The 19,271-nt window shown below is 54.2% G+C and overlaps 1 protein-coding gene across 4 annotated transcripts; it reads right to left on the bottom strand.

Moving 5' to 3' along the window:
- Positions 1-549: 549 nt before the first annotated feature.
- On the bottom strand, positions 550-17,319 carry DVL3 (dishevelled segment polarity protein 3). Of its 4 annotated transcripts, XM_023623405.2 has the most exons (16): positions 16,907-17,209; positions 11,200-11,269; positions 10,563-10,684; positions 10,333-10,442; positions 10,004-10,139; positions 9,734-9,827; positions 9,450-9,519; positions 8,678-8,817; positions 8,418-8,494; positions 8,236-8,303; positions 7,931-8,080; positions 7,203-7,334; positions 6,852-7,019; positions 3,575-3,790; positions 3,066-3,476; positions 550-2,234 (listed from the first exon to the last, which is right to left on the bottom strand). In XM_023623405.2, the coding sequence occupies exons 1-16, from the start codon at positions 17,065-17,067 to the stop codon at positions 2,203-2,205; spliced, it is 2,157 nt and encodes a 718-aa protein (XP_023479173.1). In that variant the 5' UTR covers positions 17,068-17,209; the 3' UTR covers positions 550-2,202. The 4 variants fall into 4 exon arrangements, with proteins under 4 accessions (XP_023479173.1, XP_070099495.1, XP_023479174.1 ...); XM_070243394.1 differs by lacking the exon at positions 7,931-8,080; XM_023623406.2 differs by having other exon boundaries at positions 1,394-3,476; positions 16,907-17,319.
- Positions 17,320-19,271: the final 1,952 nt, after the last annotated feature.

The following is a 19,271-nucleotide window of genomic DNA, read 5'->3' as shown; positions in this document are numbered from 1 at the left end:
AGGCTCAAGGCCCGGACCTGTGTGCCTTCCAGTGACAGACATCTACGTTGCTTAGAAAACTGTTGACAAGTTGAATTTAATTGGACATGGGATTTGAAATCCCGTCTCTGATGAACTGAGTTAATCTTCACAACCAAGCTGAGGAGATAGAGCCAACTCTGGAACATGAGAGGCTTGTGTGGCTCTTGCAGGACCTGAAGAAAATTTGTTGGCTTTTCTTTTCTGTAGGGAGACATACCCTGCTGCTTTCCCTAGGCAGGGCTGAGCGGTCATGAGAGGAAGCGCAAGAAATGGCAAACCGGGTTTCAAGCCATACTGTCCTTAGCATCCTTCCACCAGCAGCCAGGATGTGGCAGGATGAAGATCTCACCTCCTTCAAACCGTGGTCACAGCTGGAAGCCATTAAGTGACCAAATACAGGCACTTCTAATCCTTGAACCAGCATTCAAGGCTTCACTCCTACCTTTCCAAATACCTTCCACTCCTACCTTTATCTTTGGAACATACCCTAAGCCCTTATTAATTTGGAGTAAATAATAATGATAATAATAATAATAATAGCTACCATTTATTGAGCACCTATTCTACTGTGTGCCAGGCACTGTGCTAGGCACTTTCCGTACAATATCTAATTTAAATCCTCACAACAACCCTGTGAGGTAGGTATTATTATCGTCATTTTACATATGAGGGAATTGAGGCTCAGAGAGATTAAATAACTCTCCTATGACGCAATCAAAAAGTAGTTAGAGCTGAGATTCAAACCCAGAACAACCTGACTCCAAATCCCATGCTCCTGTGAACTACAGTAGAGGCAGAGGGGAGAAGATCCAAATTCAAGAAAGATTGTTAGAGTGGAATGGATATGATATGCTGACTAGTAAGACATGGGAAGGAATTTAAACCCATAAATGTTTCTAGCTGGTGAGCCTATGTAGATTGTGATGAAGGTAACCAGGATTGGAATTTAGGAGGAACACACTTGGTGGGGAAATGAGTTGAATCCATGTGGACATGTCCATGGATTGTCCAGTGGGTGATAAAAATACAGATCTAAAGATTGGAGGGAAGTTGGTGCTAGAGATACATATTTGGGAATCACCAGCATATCAGTGGCAGTTGAGGACATCAGGATGGATGACATCATTTGAGGAGTAAATAGAGAGGAAAGAGAAGTGGACTGGAGAGAGAACACTGGGAGCACCAACACTGAAGGCATGAGCAATAGTGGAGGGATTCTCAGGAGATCTGGACAATGCAGAGTCAGAGAAGGAAGAGTACAGGAGGCAGCCCTGTAGTAGTGGCTAGAGGAAGCCATGATCTGGGCTGAGAGCAAACCCGGAGCTTCCAGAAGGCAGGCAAAACTGAGTCACACTTCCAACACAGCCCTCACTCACCAGAAATCCCAGGAAGTTTATTCGATAAATGAATGAATGCCAAAATGCCCTACCCTGGTTTGCCCCAAAGCCTGGAGGTTAGGACTTCATCTCACTCTTGACACCCAGTCCTGAAAATATGAGAACCTAGGTGAGCCAGGTGAATTTATAGAAGAGGCTTAGACAGAGAGTCATGAGTTGTTTAAACTGGAGAATAACGTGAAAAGGAAAACCTGGCAGTCTGTCTGGGAGTCCCAGAAGTCCCCGTGCCCACCCTTGCTCTGGGGTATCATGGTGATTGTGAAAATAGTGAAGGGTGTGGGCGCAGGGTGTGGGGTGAGAATAGCCAGTCAGTTGCCTGGGGAGTCCTCTGCTGAGCCTGGCCTGAGACCTGGCTTATGGGCTTTATCCAGGTAGGAGGATGATGGGGACATGTGGGAGGCTTGAGGGCTACAAGGAAGGGGAGAGGGAAGTCAGGGGACCAGCCCCACAACTTGGGAGAGGACTGGGAGAGAGTCCAGCCCTCTGGGCAAGGGACCAGCCCTGAAGGTTAAGTGAACTTGCATAGACATGTGTGTATGTATGTGTGTGTGTGTGTACACGTGCAGTCATATGTGTATGAAAGACAGAAAGAGAGATCACATTCTGGAGATGGGAACAGAGTCTCCCATAAATGGGCGAGAGAGGCTGGGGACCTCCACAGAAGCCTAGTGACTCAGCATGTTGAAGTGCGGGTGTGGGGGCTGAATATCCTCCAGAAGCCCTGAGGGGTTCCTGAAGCAGGGGTCCTGGTCTCCTCCGAGGCTGGGCCTCCCCTCGCTGGGGGTCACAGAAAGTCAAACAGCCCGAAATTCTTGGCTGCTCCAGGCCCAGGAAAAATTGGGGGAGGAAAAAAGAAAGAAAAGAAATGTTTCAGGCCCAGAGGCGAGATGAGCCTGCTGGTTAGTAGGGTTAGGGGTCTGAAGGAACCAGCACACAGGGCAGGCATGGGGGGGAGGGGGAGAGTAGAGATGCTCCCTGGAAGCCTCTAGCAGCTCAGGCAACTCAGGGGCTTCTGATAAGGGCTGAGTGCAGGGATAGCATGGATGGAGGTGACTACAGCCCCAGGGTGCAGGACCGAGGCAGCAGGTGGGGACAGTTAGGAGAGGCAGATGAAGCCAGTATTTCCTTGGTGTCAGTACTGTGGGGAAAAGTCAAGAGGTTGGCATACATGCTTGAGGGGATGGGGTTAACAGAGAGATGGTATCGCTGAATGAGTGGTGAAAGGGAACTGAGGGGGAGAAGGAGGGACAAGGGGGTGAGCAGGCCCTCAAGGGCACTGCTGGGTCGACTCCTGAAGTGTGTAGGGGGAGAGGGAAATAAGGAGCAGCACCAGCAAGTCGGCTCCCAGGGACACGAAGGATCCTGGGCAGTCCTGCGCAGCGGTTAGTGGGCAGAGGGACAAGCGGGTCGGCGGCAGGTTAGGGGGCTGCAGTGGCGATCGGGGGGTGCACCCCGCCCTCGCTGCGCCCAGCGAGCAGTTAGCGCGCCTGGATTTAGTTCCGTTTATTTCCCTTCCAGGTACCAGACAAAGTAAAAAAGTCGGACGGACGGAGAGAGGGACTCAGCCGGCCGGGGTGGGGGTGGGGGTAGGGGTGGGCTGGACGTGGGGGAGGGACCCTGCTCACATCACATCCACAAAGAACTCACTGGGGTTTCCCATGGCCATGCGGAAGGACTGTCTGCTGGCGGTCAGTTCGGGGGGCACAGAGGCCAGGTCGCGGCCCGGAGGGGCTCCGGGGGGCCCCATGGCTGCGGGCGGTGGGGGCATCATCAGCATGGGGGGCCCGTAGAGAGGGGGCACGCCAGGCGGGCCGTAGCTCGGGTGCGTGTGGTGGCTTCGCAGGCTGCTGGCCAGCGAGTGGTGGCTGCGGTGGCTGTGCTCGCTGGCGGCGGGGCCCGAGCGCTCGCTGGGCGCCCGCTCCCGCGGCCCCCGCAGGCTGCTGCGTGTCGTGTGGTCCGACTCGCTGCCGCTGCCGCCCGACTTCGAGTCCCCGGTCTTCGGATCCTTCTCCTTCCGCCGGTCGCTGCCGCTGCGGTTGGAGCCACTGCTCCGGCTGCCTGTAGGCGACACGCAGGAACGGGGTGGGGGCCGCTCAGAGCTTGCGGAGGAAGATGGGAGCTCCCCTGGGGCCCCCTCCACGGCCCCTTTCCCTTACCTTCACTGTGCTGGCTGCTGGCGCTGCCCCCGCCATAGCTGTAGCCCAGCTCCGGGAAGCCTGGGTGTGGGTTGTAGGGGTGCGGGGGCGGCGGGTACTGGTAGGGGAAAGCCATGGGCCAGGGGGCGGCCCCCGGGTGAGGCAAAGGGGCCAGCGTGTCCTGGTCAGAGGCGCCGCTGGAGCCGTCGTGATCGTGGAGGGACAGGTTGGCCATGTCTGCGGAGGGGACAGGAGGGGAGGACCGGATGAGCTGGGTCTACCTCGGGCCCCCGCACCCCTAGGTCAGGAGAGAGGTCCCCAGCCTAGGTGCGGAGGCTGCCTTTGGGATGACCCCAACAGCGGCGGCAGTTTCTCGCCAGAACGGGAGGAGGCACAGGCCAGAGATCTCTTACTCCTTCTTCAGACCCCTCTGCCACCCACCAGAGATGGTGGGGAGGGAGACCCTGCAGAGGCAGCCCCAGGGAAAACCCTCCTCAGGAAGGCCCTGAGTCACACCTCAGATCCGCAGTGCCAAATCCTGCCACCCAACACCCAGTCCAGGGAAGACCCCCTACCAAGCCTTTGGCAGTTTCTCTTCCTTCCTCAGTGAGCTGGAAGAACGGGCAAACTCTTACTTGGCAATTTTCTCCTCTGTTCACTTAGAGGGTAAGCAGTAGGGGAATGTGGAAGGCTGCAATGCCAGCCAGCCACCAGGTGGTGCATCCCTGCAATTCCTTAGGCACACAAAGCACTTCATCTCATGCAAATGTCCCCACAGCCCTATGAAGAAGGCATTGGTCCCAGGTTTTCCAGATGAGGCACATGCAGTCCAGAGAGGTTAAATGACCAGCCTGGGGTCAACCCAACCTGAAGCCAGAACAGAAGCTAAGAGTCGCTTACTTTCTCCTTACCTTTCCAGGACAGGTCACTAGTAAGGAGTAGGGAGCAGTTTGGGGAAATTTAGGTGAAATTTTGCCCTCCCCCTTCACCTAGGACTAAAAAATTACTCATTAAAAGCCAGAAAGAACACAAGGCCTTTCAGAGCCTTCCCATATAGAAGGCCGTTGGCCTGAATCAATTTTCTGCTGCTGCTGGGGAGGGTGGGAGTGGGGTGGGAAGGGCCCAGAAAGAGAACCACTTAGGTGCTTCCTCTGTGCTCTCCACCCCATTCCCAGCCAGGCCTATTCTTCACAGCACTGGGGTCGCTGTATTGACATTACTTCTTTCATGACTCTGGCTCCCCAGTAAATTGTGAAATCCTAAGGGCAAGGCTGCCCCCACCAATGCTGGAGCTACCTGGAAGAGAGTATAAGGGACCACTAGAACTGACCATCTGCCTGGGACACCCCTTGCTCACAGCCCGTATGCACCAGGTCCCAGAGCTCCAAGAGAGCTGTAATTGTCCTAGGGGCCAGCTGCCGGATACAGACTGAGCCCTTCTCTTCCAAGCCCTTAAGTGACCCAGCCCAAGCTTCCAGGGGAGAAGAGGTCAGGAGAGGGAGCTCTGAGGGGGCTGGGGCAGCCTATGGAGTCTGCCAGCCAAGCCATCGACCTGTCAAGGCCAGCAGCTAGCAAGGAGGGTTGGGGGTGGGAAGCAGGGGCCTGCCTTGGCTTATGCCCAAGGAGCTGGTGACTACTTCAACCTCTAGGCTGTCACGGAGGGGAGTGACTGTGTGCTCCTGGGGCTACCCAGGTACCCAGCTCTTCCCTTTGAGCCTCCCACACTCCCAGCTGAGGAGACAGTCAGTGAGAAGGAAAAGGCCTGTTCTGTCAGCATCTTCCTGAGCTGGGCCTCTGACGCCTTTGGTCCATGGGGAGAAGACTCAAGAGGCCTTAGGGAAGGAACAGTGCCTCTTGAGCAAAAGCCACAGCTGCCCTGAGAAGCTGCATGTGTCCCTGGAGGTTTGGGGCCAGGGCTGACTTCTATAATGATAATAACCACATTTGATTGAGTCTGAGAAGCCACTGATTGTAAGATGCACCCCAGTTTCAGAGCTATTGAAATGTGAAAAAAAGGTTCATCTTAGAATCAATTAAATATATGAATCATAGACAACTTTTATAGAGCACTTACTGTGAGCAAAATATGATGCTAAAAGCATTATATACACTATCTTATATCGTCCTCAAAACAGCTCAGTGAGATAAGTTCTACTGTTACCTCCATCTTACAGATCAAGAAACTGAGGCATGGAGAGGCTGTGTCACTTACTCATGTTCACACAGTAAGGGTGGAGCTAGGATTTGAACTCAGACTGCCTAACTCCAAAACCCTATGCATCTGTCACTACGTCATGGGGCCATGCTGGAGCTGCTAAGGGCCAGGGACCCACTCTCCACCAGGGACTTGTGCTCTGCAGAAACAGCCTCTCTAGTCCCTAGAACCTAATCTGAAGCATGTGAAGAGTTAGCTTTTAGACTCCAGCCAGCACCACTGGGCTGAGAGAAGGCTCCCTCCGGCAGAGGTGCCTGCTGGGGGTGGGCTTCAGCTCCCAGCCCTGAGCAATGCTGTTGTGTCATGAGGACTCCCATTCCCAAGAGTTGTCCACAGGCCCAGAAGGTTCCCTGCAGACCTCCTCTGCTTAACAACCCTCTTTGGCTTTGTACTCTCTCAGGATCAAGTCCAAACTGCTCAGTATAGCTTGCAGAGTCCTCTACAACCTGGCCCTGACAGCTTCTCCAACTTTATCCCGTGGCACAGCCCACTGTCAGGGGTCCGAGAAGGCTGTGGACTTGGGGCCTCAGGCCAGCTTGATGCTGGGAGGCTGAGCAGGTGCCAAGAGCAGGAACCCTCTCTGGCCTTGCTGAGACAATGTTTCTGCAACACCACACACCTAGAGCAGCCCCAGATGGTGGGGAGAACAGGGCTCTGGAGCCAGAAACACCTGGACCCAAGGCCTAGCTCCTCTGCTTTTAGCTGTGAGACCTGGGGTGGACCATTTAACTTCTACAAGTCTCAGTTTCCTCATCTGAAAACAGGGATGTTAATCGGTCTCCCCGAGAGTGGGGAAGAAGTTGGAAGGACGGAGCGAGAGAGTGAGATGATGCTTTAGAAACAACCAGCATGGTGCCAGGTGCAGAGCAGGCACTTAGAAAATGCTGGTTCCCCAAGAGAGGAATGTGAGGCAGCTGAAGAGGGTGGACTGGGCTCTGCTTCCACGACAGAACTCTCAGGCCTTGAGCTGGGCCCCCAGCTCTGCTGCCCCCTCATCTGGTTCCCTGGAGTCTGCTGCCACATCCCCGGGCACCTCCCCACTCCCAGCCAGGAGACAGGGCGGGAGGTGGGGGAGGCACGTACTGCCGCAGAGGTCACCGAAGATGTAGTAGCACTGCTCGGAGAAGGTGATCTTGTTGACGGTGTGGCGGATGAAGCCAGCTTTCAGCAGGTTGCTGGCGTACTTGCGGGCCTCCCGCCGGTCAGTGAAGCCTTCCACGTTGTGGTACAGCCAGTCCACCACATCCGAGCCTGGGGGCAAGGCCACCACTTGATTGGGAGGCCCTGACTTGGACTCATCTGGCCTCACAGAAGTCACGAGGCTGGGGCTGGTTTCAGCTCAAAGGAGTGGCCCATGGGAGTTCTTGGGTCCCTGGCCTGCCCTGCCCAGCACTCCCCACCCCTAGCCTTCATCCCACCACGGGGCCCTCTCACCGATGAAAGCGTTGGGGATGGTGATCTTGAGCCACATGCGGTCACGGACCTCCAGCCCGGATTCCGGGGAGGCCATGGCTTTTACGATGGCGGCCATGTCGCTGTGGATGGATAGGTGGAAGTCATCTAGGCCTGGGAGTGAGAGGCAGAATGGTGAGGCAGAAAGAGGCTATGGAGTGAGGTAGACAGGAGTTGCATTCCAGCTCTACCATCTAATAACTATGGATCAATGTTGGGCAAATTACTGACTTTTTGGACCCTCAGTTTCCCCTTCTGTAAAAACAGGGACTTTAATTTACAACGATGTTTGAAGAGAGAATGAACTAATGTAAATGAAGGTGCTTATGGCACAGTGTATAACGTGTGTGTTACGATAATAAAAATGGCAGTCATTTATTGAGTGCTTACTTTATGCCACACACTGTGATGGATGCTTCACTTTTATCCTCTCATTAAACCCCCAGGAACCTGGTAAAGTGCATATCATTAGTCCCATTTTACAAGAGGAAACTGAGGCTTGCCGGGTACTCAATACAGGCTCCGAAGCAAACACTATTTAGTGAGAGTCGGTGTCCACTGAGGGAAGCTGCAGTGTGAGGTAGCTGGAATGAGCTGAGTCCCCACTCCAGCCCCTCTGATGCTTAAGCAAGAGTCTCCAGGTGGGCCTTCATCAGTCCCTCCCACCTGGCCCTGTCAGCTAGGCCCAGGGGACAGGTTTGGACACTCACGCTCTGTGTCAGGGATGGAGCTGGTGATGGAGGAGCTGGTGGAGGTGATGGTGCTCAGGGAGGGGCTCATGCCGTAGGCAGGGAAGGTGCCAGTCATGGCTGCAGTGTGGGAGACCCAGGCTGCAGGGTCAATGGGCCGGATGGGCTCGCCTGCAGGGAGGATGAGGAGTCAGGGGCTGCCCACCCTGCCCACCTCCGGACCCAGCAGGGTAGGTGTGGAGGTTCAGGGCAACACAGAAGGAAGGAGAGACAGGGCTCACGTATGCCAAGCAGCAGCTGTAAGGCCGAGTTACCCATCCACTTACTCCTGGGCAGTGTGAAGCAACCACGTGGACTTGGGTCCCAGCACTTGGCTACAGTCAGGGTGATGGGCCTGAAAGCAAGGGTGTCCCTAGTGAGGGCAGGATGTGTGGGGGCCAGACCAAGCCCTCTGCCTGACAGCCAGAAATGCTTGCCCCCTCCTCCCCAACACCCATCCCATCCATACCCTGGTTTGTGCACAATCTCCCGCAGTACCCGGACCGCGTCGTCATTACTCATGTTCTCAAAGTTGATCTCGTTTACCTAGGAAAGAGGACCAGGAGTGGGATAAGCAGTTGTGTTGGGGAGGGGGGTTAGGGAATCTGAGCTTGGTGGGTCAGGGGGTCTTTCCCTCACCAAGAAGGGACTCTGAATGAGCAGAGCACAGAGGGTAGGGATATCTCCCCACTCCCTATCCACACTGCGACCCAGAGTGGGCAGTGGTACCTGTAACAGCATATCTCCTGGCTCAATGCGTCCATCAGCAGCCACGGCCCCGCCCTTCATGATAGAGCCGATGTAGATGCCTCCGTCCCCGCGCTCGTTGCTTTGGCCCACAATGGAGATGCCCAAGAAGTTATACTTTTCTACAGGAAGTAATAAGACATTGAGAGGGGAGCAAGGTTCCTACCCAAATTTTGAGCCCCTTATTAGAAAAAGATGGAAAGGAATGAGAACTAACATTTATTGAACCTGAATCAGGCAGTGTTCAGATGCTCAAACATGCTTTCATTTATCCTTGTTGGCTGTGAGGCAGGGACTCTTAGTCCCATTTTACAGAGCAGCCAACTGAGGTTTAGAGAATGTAAGTAACTCTTCTAAGCCATTAAGTGGCAAAGCCAGAATTCAAACTCAGATTTAAATTCCAAAGTTGGGGCTCTTTTCACTATATCCAGCTATCTCCTAACGACAGTAGCTAGGGCAGAAACCAGAGAGCAAGAATGCAATGGCCAAAAAATGGGAATGGGGAGGGAATCAGAAACCACTTCCTCCAGGAAGCCTTCCCTGATGCCATTCTTGCTTCCAATAGCTCTCTGTGCTTCTCTGTCATAGCCCTGATCATGAGATAGTGAAATGATCCATTTATGTACCAGTTTATGTTTATGAAAGTGAGCTCCTTCAGGGCAGGGAACATATCTTGTGCCTCTCTGAACTCCTCAAGTCTGCCCAGTATCTGGCACATAGTAGGAGCTCAAGAGTGTTGTTTCACCAGACTCACCCATGTTGAGAGTGACCGTGATGATGTTGAGTGACATGGTGGAGTCCGTGATGCTGCTGAAGGACGAGGACTGGAATAGACAGAGGCCCTAAGCAGCAGGTAGGGGTGGCAGGAACTCACTGCTCCCACCTAGCTCCTCCTCAAGGTGAGCCCTCAGCTCTGCTCCCCCTCCCCCAGCTCCTAAACACTGACCCAAGGAGGGGATCTATGGAAGCACAAACCCTGGTCCTGTCTAGGCAGGGCTCGGTCTGCCCCGACCCATCCTAGCATCCCAGGCCCCATACCCGCTCAATCCGTGAAACCTTCTGCTTCCGCCGCCGCCGCTTGTGTCTTCTCATGAGGCGTGAGGCGCTGCTCTGCTCCGTGGAGCTGCTGAACCTGTGGGGCCCACAGTCGTTCCCCACCAGGCTGGCCCAGCCCTGCCCCATAAGAGGCACTGCAGGGCCCAGTGCCCAATACAAAGCCCATATCCCTCCCAGGGACCCAGCATCCTCAGGGTTCAAGGATCCTCAGGGGTCATCTGCCCCACAGTCCCCGTGAAACTAAAGCCCCACCTGCTGGTGGAGTCATCTTCATCCGAGTCAAAGAAGCTGGTGGTCTCCAACTCGCTGCTCATAAGGGTGGATGAGCTGTCATAACCCCCTGGCTCTCGCCGCCGCTCCCCCTTTGCAGTTCCATTCAGCCGGGTTGCTGCAGTGGGTAGAGGCAGCTGGGTTCACAGTGCCCGGTGCAGGAGGGAAGGGAGGTGGGTGGGGTGGGCCAGGGGCTGCACTGGGACCAGCACACCCAGAGGTCAAGAAGTAGGGCAAAGAGGCTGGTAGCTGAGTGGAAGCTATGGGGAGGGCGTGGGCATGGGGAAGGCGTCTGTTCAGGGAAGACGCACTGTGTTCTGGGCCATCCCTCCGGCGTGGCCGCTCCCGCTGGGCAGACACCAAGGAGTCGGTCTCCGTGTCATTGTCCAGGTTCTCCTGGCTGCCCCCACCAGCATGAGGGCTGCAGGGAAGAGAGGCCTTGGTGGGGGAGGGGGCAGGCTGGGGGTTCCCTCCCCCAGCCCTGGGCTAAACTGATGTGGCCCTCCCCCATGGGCCCTCCCCACCCTCAGGTCACACTCACTGGAAGGATGGGGGCCGGGAGTCCCCAATGCCTCCCGTGCGCTCCATGGGTGGTGGCAGCTCCGATGGGTTGTCAGCACAGAAGGGAGCTGGCTCTGGGTGCGAGCCCTCAGCTGACACCAGCTGATGGGGAGAAAATGGGTGGGTAGTATGGATTGGGGGCACCAGGGAGGAGGAGAGCTGGCTTCTGGCAGGGCATGAAGGCCTGGGGAGAACGAAGCAGGGGACACGGAGGGAGATAGGACTGTGCAAGGGCAGCTGAGAAGAGGAACGGACCCACTGTTAGGTTGACGGGGAGGCTGGGAGGCATGAGCTGGTGAAGTGGGATGGGGGCAGAGAATAAGGGTCAGTGGTCCAAGGCAGAGGTCGGCAGGTGACAGAAGGGAACTAAAAGGGCATGGGAGGCAATTTTGTCTCCAGTGTGTGGTTCTGTGCCTGCCTTTTCCCCCTTCCAGCCACTCCCCCACTTTTTCCCAAGGCTATGAGAGTCTGGGGTAAGAAACAGGCCAGTTAGAGAACTCAAGGAAGATTCAGATATTGAAGCATGAAACCACCAGCTACAATCTCAGCAGTGCCTTTCCTCCATCCAGCCCACCGCAGGAATCCAGGTGGAGGGAGGGCTGAGGAGGGCTCCTTACCCAGGACACCACCCGGCCATTGAAGCAGGGCAGCTTGGCATTGTCGTCTGAGATCTCCTCCTTCACCACTCTGCAGGGAAAGGTGGGGTGTCAAAGTAAGACTTCTGGGGTGGAAATGGAGGTGTCCTCACAATCCCGATTCTCAGGGGCTCCTCCACCCTAAACTGGCAAACCACTAGCACAAGCCTGTTCAATTTGAAGCAGGTCAGGGTGACCAGGGACAGCTCTTTTTTTTTCTTTTTTTGGTGAGGAAGATTGACCCTTAGCTAACATCTGTTGCCAGTCTTCCTCTTTTTCGCTTGAAGACTGTCCCTGAGCTAACATCTGTGCCAGTCTTACTCTATTTTGTATGTGGGACGCCACCACAGCATGGCTTGATCAGCAGTGTCTAGGTCCACACCTGGGATCCAAACCCATGAACCCCGGGCCACCAAAGCCAAGTGTGTGAACCAAACCACCACACCACCGGGCTGGCTCCAGGGACAGCTCTTTAGCACCACCAGGAAGACACCAGCCCTGCCTACATCAGCTGCCTTTCTGGGCATCCTCTCAGTCATCAGGTGACTGCAAATTACACCTGACAGGGGGGTGTCCCCCACAAGAGCAGCCACTCCCTAGAACCTCCAGCGTGTGTTATCCATCCCCAGCATGGCTCTCCTGGGCTAGGGTTTTTCTTTCCCTCTGACCCCAAACTAGGAAAAAGCACACCCTTATTACTGTCCTTGCCTTCTTAATTGGGAATCCTGACATTCCTCTGGGAGGCGTGGACAAAGAATTTAAGGAAATGAGGAAAGAGAAGGGAAGAAGGCATACACCAAACATCCTCCACTGCCACTATGGGAGTAGTAACAACTGCTCTCAGTCACTGAGCATGAATTCTGGACCAAGCACCAAGCTAAGCACTTTACTTGTATCATTTCATTTAATACTCACAGCAATGCTGTAAGATAGATACAGATGGAGAAACTAGGCTCATTCAGTCCAGAAATTCACCTGTAGTCACACCACTAGTAAGTGAAGAGTCGGAATTTGAATCCTGGTCAACCTGACCCCAAAGCCTTTCTTCTTACCTATCATACCATCTTATCTTCCTGTAGTTACAGTATATAATCTTCACATCAGCCTCTTTGTGTAGACAATATGATCCTCACTTTATGAATAAGGAAACAGTCATTTGCCCAAGGTCACAGAGCTAAAAGATGTCAGCTGGAATTCAACCCCAGGCTCGTCTGATTCCCAAACCCATCCTCTTTCCACACCTTTCACAGATGACAGGCGATGTGGCTCTGTGTGGAGGGTGGGAGTGGGGAGACAGCGCTGTGGGGCAAGGAGGGTGGGATGTGGTCACAGGTATGCACTTTGGCCTTGGTTATGCAGTGAGGCAAGAAGTCAGACCACGACTACAGTTTGGGGCCAGGGAAGGGAATGGAAAAGTTTGAGGACCCCCAGACTCCATCAAACACCCCAGGAGTACAGAGCTGGAAAGAAATGCTCAGGGGCAGAGGAAGACATGTGCGTGGAGTCGTGAGCAGAGCAGGAAGACAGCAGGGAAGGTGGCTGGGAAGCCCAGTCTTCCCTTGTTCTTGGAGCAGCTTCTGCCCAGAGCCGGGAACGTGCTTGGCTCCTTGCGATGTTCACATTCTTGGACTCACAGCCAAGTTCGAAGGCTGAGCCTGCCTTCCTCCCTCCCATCCAGCTCTGACTCCTCCACCATTTCTAACCCCACAGCGACCCCAAGAAAGCAGCTCAAGTCATCCTGCTCAGGCCACCATGGCAGAAAGCCTGGAGACAGACAGGCTGGAAAGGAGGGGCAGAGAGATAGCTCAGACCCACCAGCCAGTCTGGTCACAGGGTATAGCCAGCTTGCAGCCCCCTCTGGGAACAGGGGTTTGTGGGCCACATGGCAGGAGCTGTGACCTGCTTTGGAGAGGGTCTCCCTGTGGTGGGAAACTGCTGCTGAGTCCCCATTCCCCTCCCCCAGCAGGTCCCACCACACAGCTCCATGCTACAGATGTTTCCTTTCTTTCTGGGGGTCACCGACGGGTCACCAAGGCTCTGCTGACTCACAAGGATCAGCTGATCTTCAGCAGCCTTGGGGGACCTCAGACAGGCCTCCCCCTCCCACCGTGGAGCTGAACGGCTCAGGGTTCCACAGCACTCACTCACACCCCAAGTGGAGTCGGACAAATCTGGGTTCAAATTCCAATTCTGCCACTTATTAGCCCTGCTATCTTAGAGAAGTTTCTTAACTTTTCCAAGTCTTTGTCTTGCCCTGGTAAATGGGAATTGTAAATGGCTGGCATGGTCCAGGCATACAATGAAAATAGTTACTAACTTTGTCAATTTTTAGTGGGATCCACGCTCTCTTTCTAACTAGGTATAAGTTTCTAAGGGCAGGGACCAAACAGATCTGCTCATCATTCATCATTCACTCAGTTAAAAGGCCTTTGCTGAGAGCCCAGTGGCTTTTAAGTCCTGGGCTTGCCAGTGTATGGGCCTCAAGGAAGCATCAGACCTGGAGTCTGCCTCGTCCTCGGAGGTTACGCTCCAGTGGACAGTTCACAGAAGCATACTGCAAGTGGGAAGTGGTCAGAGCCGGAAGAGCAGCAGATGTGTTCCCTGGACAGACATCTGCTGAGTGTTACTCAGGTGTCAGGTCCTGGCTAGGAGCTGGTAGGTGTAAGGATAAATAAGATGAAGTGCCATAACTGTAAAGCCTCAACCCAGAGGACAGGAGAATTTGGACCAGAGGAGACATGAGACGAAGAGTGCTCCAGGGAGAAGGGCTGAGGCAGGACAGTGTGTGACATGGAGCACGCAGCAACGCAGTTAGGGACCCGACTTCCCATCTTGCTCCTTCCCACAGCTCAAAGATACGCTAGCAGCGGGCACCTTGTTCTTCCATCCAGCATCTCGTCAGTGCTGAAAATGGTTATTCTTCCTCCATTTCCCAAATGATTTACGAGGGCTGGGCCTACCCTGAGCTTGACAAATACTTCTGGAGACCAGACGGGAGTCAGGGAGTCCTCAGGCCTTACAAACCAGAACCTCAGTCGGTAAGCCTGGAGACACTGAGAGACGGCAGCCTTCCTCCTCTGACCCACTTTTCCATCTGTCAGCAGGGGTCCCTGACTGCTGCCCCGACCCTCCTCTCGTGGAGCTAGGATAATTGGCAGCCCTGTCACCTCTGCAGTTTGCCAAGGCTCAGCATCTCCCTCAGAGAGGCTGCATCTGTTAAATGGTGATTATAATAATGCCTACAACTGTGTGATGAAGGCCTTAGACTGTGCAGCCAGATTCCTGATGTCAAATTGAGTTCTGCCACTTACTAGCTGTGTGACCTTGGATAAGTTACTTAAGTTTTCTGTGTTCTAGTCTCCTCATCTATAAACTGGAGATAGCATACCTATTTCACAGGGCTGTTAAGAAGACTGAATGAGTAAAAGATCTGAAAAGCATTTAGATCAGTGCCTGCACACTGTAAGCACCATAAAAAGAGTTTGTTAAATAAATGAGATATACGTATACACACGCTCCTCAGCTATTAGTCCTTTGTGACAAGACAGCCCTACCAGGTCTCCTGCTCATTAATCTTTCTGGGGATAAAAACAAAATCAATCTCCTCCACTTCATTTTTAGCATTCTTCTCAACCCTGTTAAATGGCCTACTCTAATATTTTTCAAAGGATGGTTCAACACCACTGACGTACGCAAGATGGCTTCAGGTGTACTTGAATGAACACTTAATTCAACAGTTAAATATTTATTTTTAACATGTTTTCAAAAGAAATATAAATAAAAAATAAGACCTGTGATTTCACATTATTGATTGGGTCAAGCTAAGAAAGAGTGAGTGGGCTGATGGATTTAAAGGACTGACAGCGGGTTTAAAGAACAATATTAAGTCAGCAACGACTGGATCTAATGGGGGCCCTCCAGCACTGCAGTTAGGCCTGGAATGACAGCAGCCTGGGGAGAGAGGGAGGCAGCCTAGAAAGGTCAAGGCTCAGGAGGTGCCTGGGCACTCCAGGCCAGGCCCAAAGGGCTCAAGGATGAGAGGCAAAGACACAGACCTATACTAGTCCCTCAAGGCATCTGGCCCCAGGGTGGCCCTCCTGCACTCACTCTTGCTGATTTCCCCCTATCCCATACCCCGAGGCAGAATCTTGGTCTCTTCTAATTCTGTTCTTCTCTTACCCGGCCAAGGCATCAGCCCCCTCAGGCCCACCCCTTGCAGATTGATCCCTCTTCAGAATCTTCCAATCAGGGGTGTCTGTCTCTGGCCTGAAGCCAGACAATTGTTACTACACCAGGAGTACCCCACCCTCAGGTAGGAACAACAATAGAAACAACTAGAATTAGATGTGGTATAGCACTTCCCACTGTACGAAGCACTTTCACACCTATGATCTCAGGGGCTCATGGAACCCTGAGTTCCAGAGGGAAAGGTGACAGCAAAACATGACGGGCAGAAGAGAGAGAAGGTGCTTGCTTTGCTTCCCAGGGCAGGAGGGCCGGGGTCCTGGGAGAGAAGCCACACTGATGAACACTGGGGAGAAGACTATCTCCTCTCACTCAGCTCTGGGGCCTCAGCTCCACAGAGCAGTGCAGGCCTCAAGCTAGGGCTGGAGAGGCTGTCTTTAGGCCTGGAGGGCCCGGGGAAGGCCTTCCCCATAGGCCTCCAGGCCTAGTGCCCAGTTAGTGTGGGGCAGGCTAGTGTGGGGGCCTCCCCCTCCCCCATCCCTTGGGAGTTGGGGGGGTGGTGAGGGGATCGGCCAGGCTCCCCCTCCTAGGCCAGCTGCTACAGAACCTTCCGGCTCCAACATTCCATCCCCTCTTAAAGGGGAAGTCGCTGCTTCCAAACTCCGCCTGTCCAAAGTCCTGCAGCTGGGTGGAGAAGACCCCGCCAGGGAGGGGAAGATGAAGAACACTAAGAGACTCTTCCTGGCCCTCCCATCCAGGCTCTGAGGCCCTTTCCAAGGTCTCCCCCTTGGCCACCATCTGGAGGGAAAAGGCTCCAATTCAGAGGGGAAATCAGCACCCGGGCTAGTGGGGACTCCTCCCAGGGTCCGAGTGCTCTGCTCTCTTGACAACATCCGGAACACCCCACAAGGGAAAGGGGAGACAGCTAAATAAACATCAGGTCTGCAGGCCTTAGCTTAACAGCCTGGGCCTGAGCACCCCCCGACTCCCCCTCCTCCAGTTCAAAGTCCCGCAGCATAGCCCTTAAACGCATGATACTCCAAATATGGCTCTGAGCTGTGGAGAAGAAAAGATGGAGAAGGCAAAGGCCGACGGCCAAACACCCCAAGTCTACGCTAAAAAGGTGGCTCTGTTGGCAGGAGGAGGGTTGGGGACTCCGGCTCTGGAACTGGGTGGAGGAGGGGTGTGTCTGTCTATGTGGGCCGCTGGTCTTTGAGGAGGCAAGGGGACTTGACTAGGCTGGAACTCTGATTGCTCTTGGGGAGTTGGACGTCCCCCTACACTAGGGGGACCAACGTGCCCCGAAAGAGCTGAAACGAGAGTCCCTAGGGGGGCTGAACTCCAGCCTCTGAAAAAGCCAAGGCGGCCCAAATGGCCGAGTCGCCCCCTAGAATCCAGAGCAGGGCTAGAAGCCAGCGTAGCAAAGGGGACTCCAAACTGCCCGAGCGGCCCATAGAAGCCGGAGGGCCGGGGTCGCCGGAGGCGAGGCGGGGGCCATCCTCACCCGAAATCGTCGTCCATAGACTTGAAGAAGAACTTATAGCTGGGTCGCTGCAGAACGCCCTTAAAGTCCGCCAAGGTGACGCGCTCGGCGGGCAGGGGCAGCTTCACCAGGTACGGCGTCTCCTGCCCGTCCAGGTGGTAGATGATCTTGGTCTCGCCCATGGCTCCGGCCTCGGGCCCGGCGGCCCGCGCGCGGCCTGCTCGGGCGGCCGGGCCGGCCTCTCGGGGGCGGCGGCGCTCGGCGCGGCCCAGCGGCTCAGCCCAGCTCGGCGGCCGGCCGCGGCGCCAGCTCCCTTGTTCTCCGGCCGCTCCCGGGTCCCAGCGCCGCCTGCCGCCGCCGCGTCCGCCGCTTCCGCTCCCCACTCTCCCGGCTCGGCTGGCGACGGCGACTCTTCCGGTGGCCGCGGCCCTCCCGGCTCTGCGCTGCGGCCCGGCCCGCTCCCCGCCCCTGGCCCCGGCGCGGCCCCGCCCCGGCGCGGCCCCGCCCCCGCCGCCGCCCAGCCGCGCTGGCCTTGCGGCAGATGTCCTGGCCCTCGGCCTGGCCCCGCCGACACCCCGCTCTCCGGCCCGGCGGCGCGCTCCTGCCCGTGCGCTCCCGTCCCAGGCCCGCGGGGAGCGTCGCGACGGTCACCTAGACCCCCAGAAATGGAAGGGCAGACCTCACTAGGATGGCCGCGATCCCGGCTCTCTCTTCAAGGACTGGCTCTGAACCCAAGGGGGATCGACTGCTCCTCGCAGCTGGGGAAGGGTGTAATGCAGGGGTCTCTTTGGTCCCTGGAGATGGGAGGGGAGCACGGTTCTGACCACGTATAGCTGGAAGAGTGACCTCGACATGGCCCTTTAGGGTCTGTTGAGAAGCATAGATGCTGTCATTAAGTCTACCAAACTGAGCTCCTTGAGGACAGAACAGAATCGAGTTCTGATTCCTTCTTATAACCTCAGAACCTAGGTGCAAAGTGGTGGTTTAATAAATGGAGTGAATGCAGAATGAGTGCAAGAATGAAGATGGGTACATGACTGGGACAGTAAGTCTCAAACCGGGAACTAGGTAAAATCGGTTCCTAATAGATCACCTCACCTCCTAGCTTTTAATTCATTTAATAAATATTGAGTGCCTACTATGTGCAAGGCAAACTGCATGAGATACAGCAGAAACAAGACAGATAGGCTACCCTCAGGACCTTCACTCATCTGCAAGGAGGCACAAGCATGTATTTAAACAACTTTAGAGTGACAAACGCTATGAAAAAGATAAAATGGAGTGATGTGATACTAAGGGGGAAAGAGGATTATGGGCGGTCAGAGAAGGCCTCTTCCTTTGGAGCTAAGACCTAGAATTAACGAGGAAGCAGCTATAAGGTCTGGTCTGGGGCAAGAGCATTCCAGGCAGAGAGCACAGCCAAATATAAAGGCTTAGGGCAGGAATAAACTTGCCAAATTTGAGGAACCAGAAGCAGGCCATTGTGACTATAGGGATAGTGGTAGAAGAGACTGGAAAGGTAGATTGGAGCCAGATGACATTTGTCCTCTTTAGGCCCCTATGACAAGTGTGGGCTCTTCCCACTTCATTTTGTACACTGTTGCCAAATTAGCATTTCAAGAGTAAGTACAGTCATGTGCAGCATAACGACTTTTCAGTCAACAATGGACTGAATATACGATGGTGGTCCCATAAGGTTAGTTCTATATAGCCTAGGTGTGTAGTAGGCTAATACCATGTAGATGTGTGTAAGTACACTCTGTGATGTTCACGATGAAATCGCCTAACAACGCATTTCTCACAGCGTGTCCCCGTCATTAAGTGATGCACGACTGTACCTCTTTCAGACACCTCTTCTGATCAGAACTCTCCACATTCCCCACTCATCTGCAAGGTGTGCCTTCCAAATATCCTTAGCGTGATATGCAAAGCCTTCCATAATCTACCCTCTTCCTACCTTTACAGCCTGTTTCACTATATCCTGGCTAAGTTTTTTACTTCAGCAAATCAACCTATTTGCTAGCCCCTGCACACACCTTGTATATTTTCATTTCATACCCTTCTCTTTACTTTAAATTTTATCAAAGTAATATGTGTGCAGTCAGATAGTAGTAAGAAAGTGTTTAACAGCAGTCCTCTGTCCCATCTCCCTCTCCACCCCAGCATACTTTTTCTTTTTTAGCTCACACTCTATTTCTTTTTTTAAATTTTATTTTATTCCTTTTTCTCCCCAAAGCCCCCCGGGTACATAGTTGTATATTCTTCGTTGTGGGTCCTTCTAGTTGTGGCATGTGGGACGCTGCCTCAGCGTGGTTTGATGAGCAGTGCCATGTCCGTGCCCAGGATTCGAACCAACGAAACACTGGGCCGCCTGCAGCGGAGCACG

This window comes from Equus caballus, chromosome 19 (genome assembly GCF_041296265.1).
Source record: "Equus caballus isolate H_3958 breed thoroughbred chromosome 19, TB-T2T, whole genome shotgun sequence".
Lineage (NCBI taxonomy): Eukaryota > Metazoa > Chordata > Mammalia > Perissodactyla > Equidae > Equus > Equus caballus.
Note: the sequence above shows the minus strand (reverse complement) of the source record. Positions and strands in the feature narration are given on the sequence as shown.

Excerpts from the sequence above, each read along its gene's own strand:
- DVL3 (XM_023623405.2), bottom strand. The coding sequence starts at position 17,067 with ATGGGCGAGACCAAGATCATCTACCACCTGGACGGGCAGGAGACGCCG. Across the intron at positions 10,140-10,332 it reads GAGGGATGGCCCAGAACACA|CAACCCGGCTGAATGGAACT; the intron begins GTGCGTCTTCCC and ends TACCCACTGCAG. Across the intron at positions 2,235-3,065 it reads CATGGCCATGGGAAACCCCA|CCAAGAATTTCGGGCTGTTT; the intron begins GTGAGTTCTTTG and ends GGCCTGGAGCAG.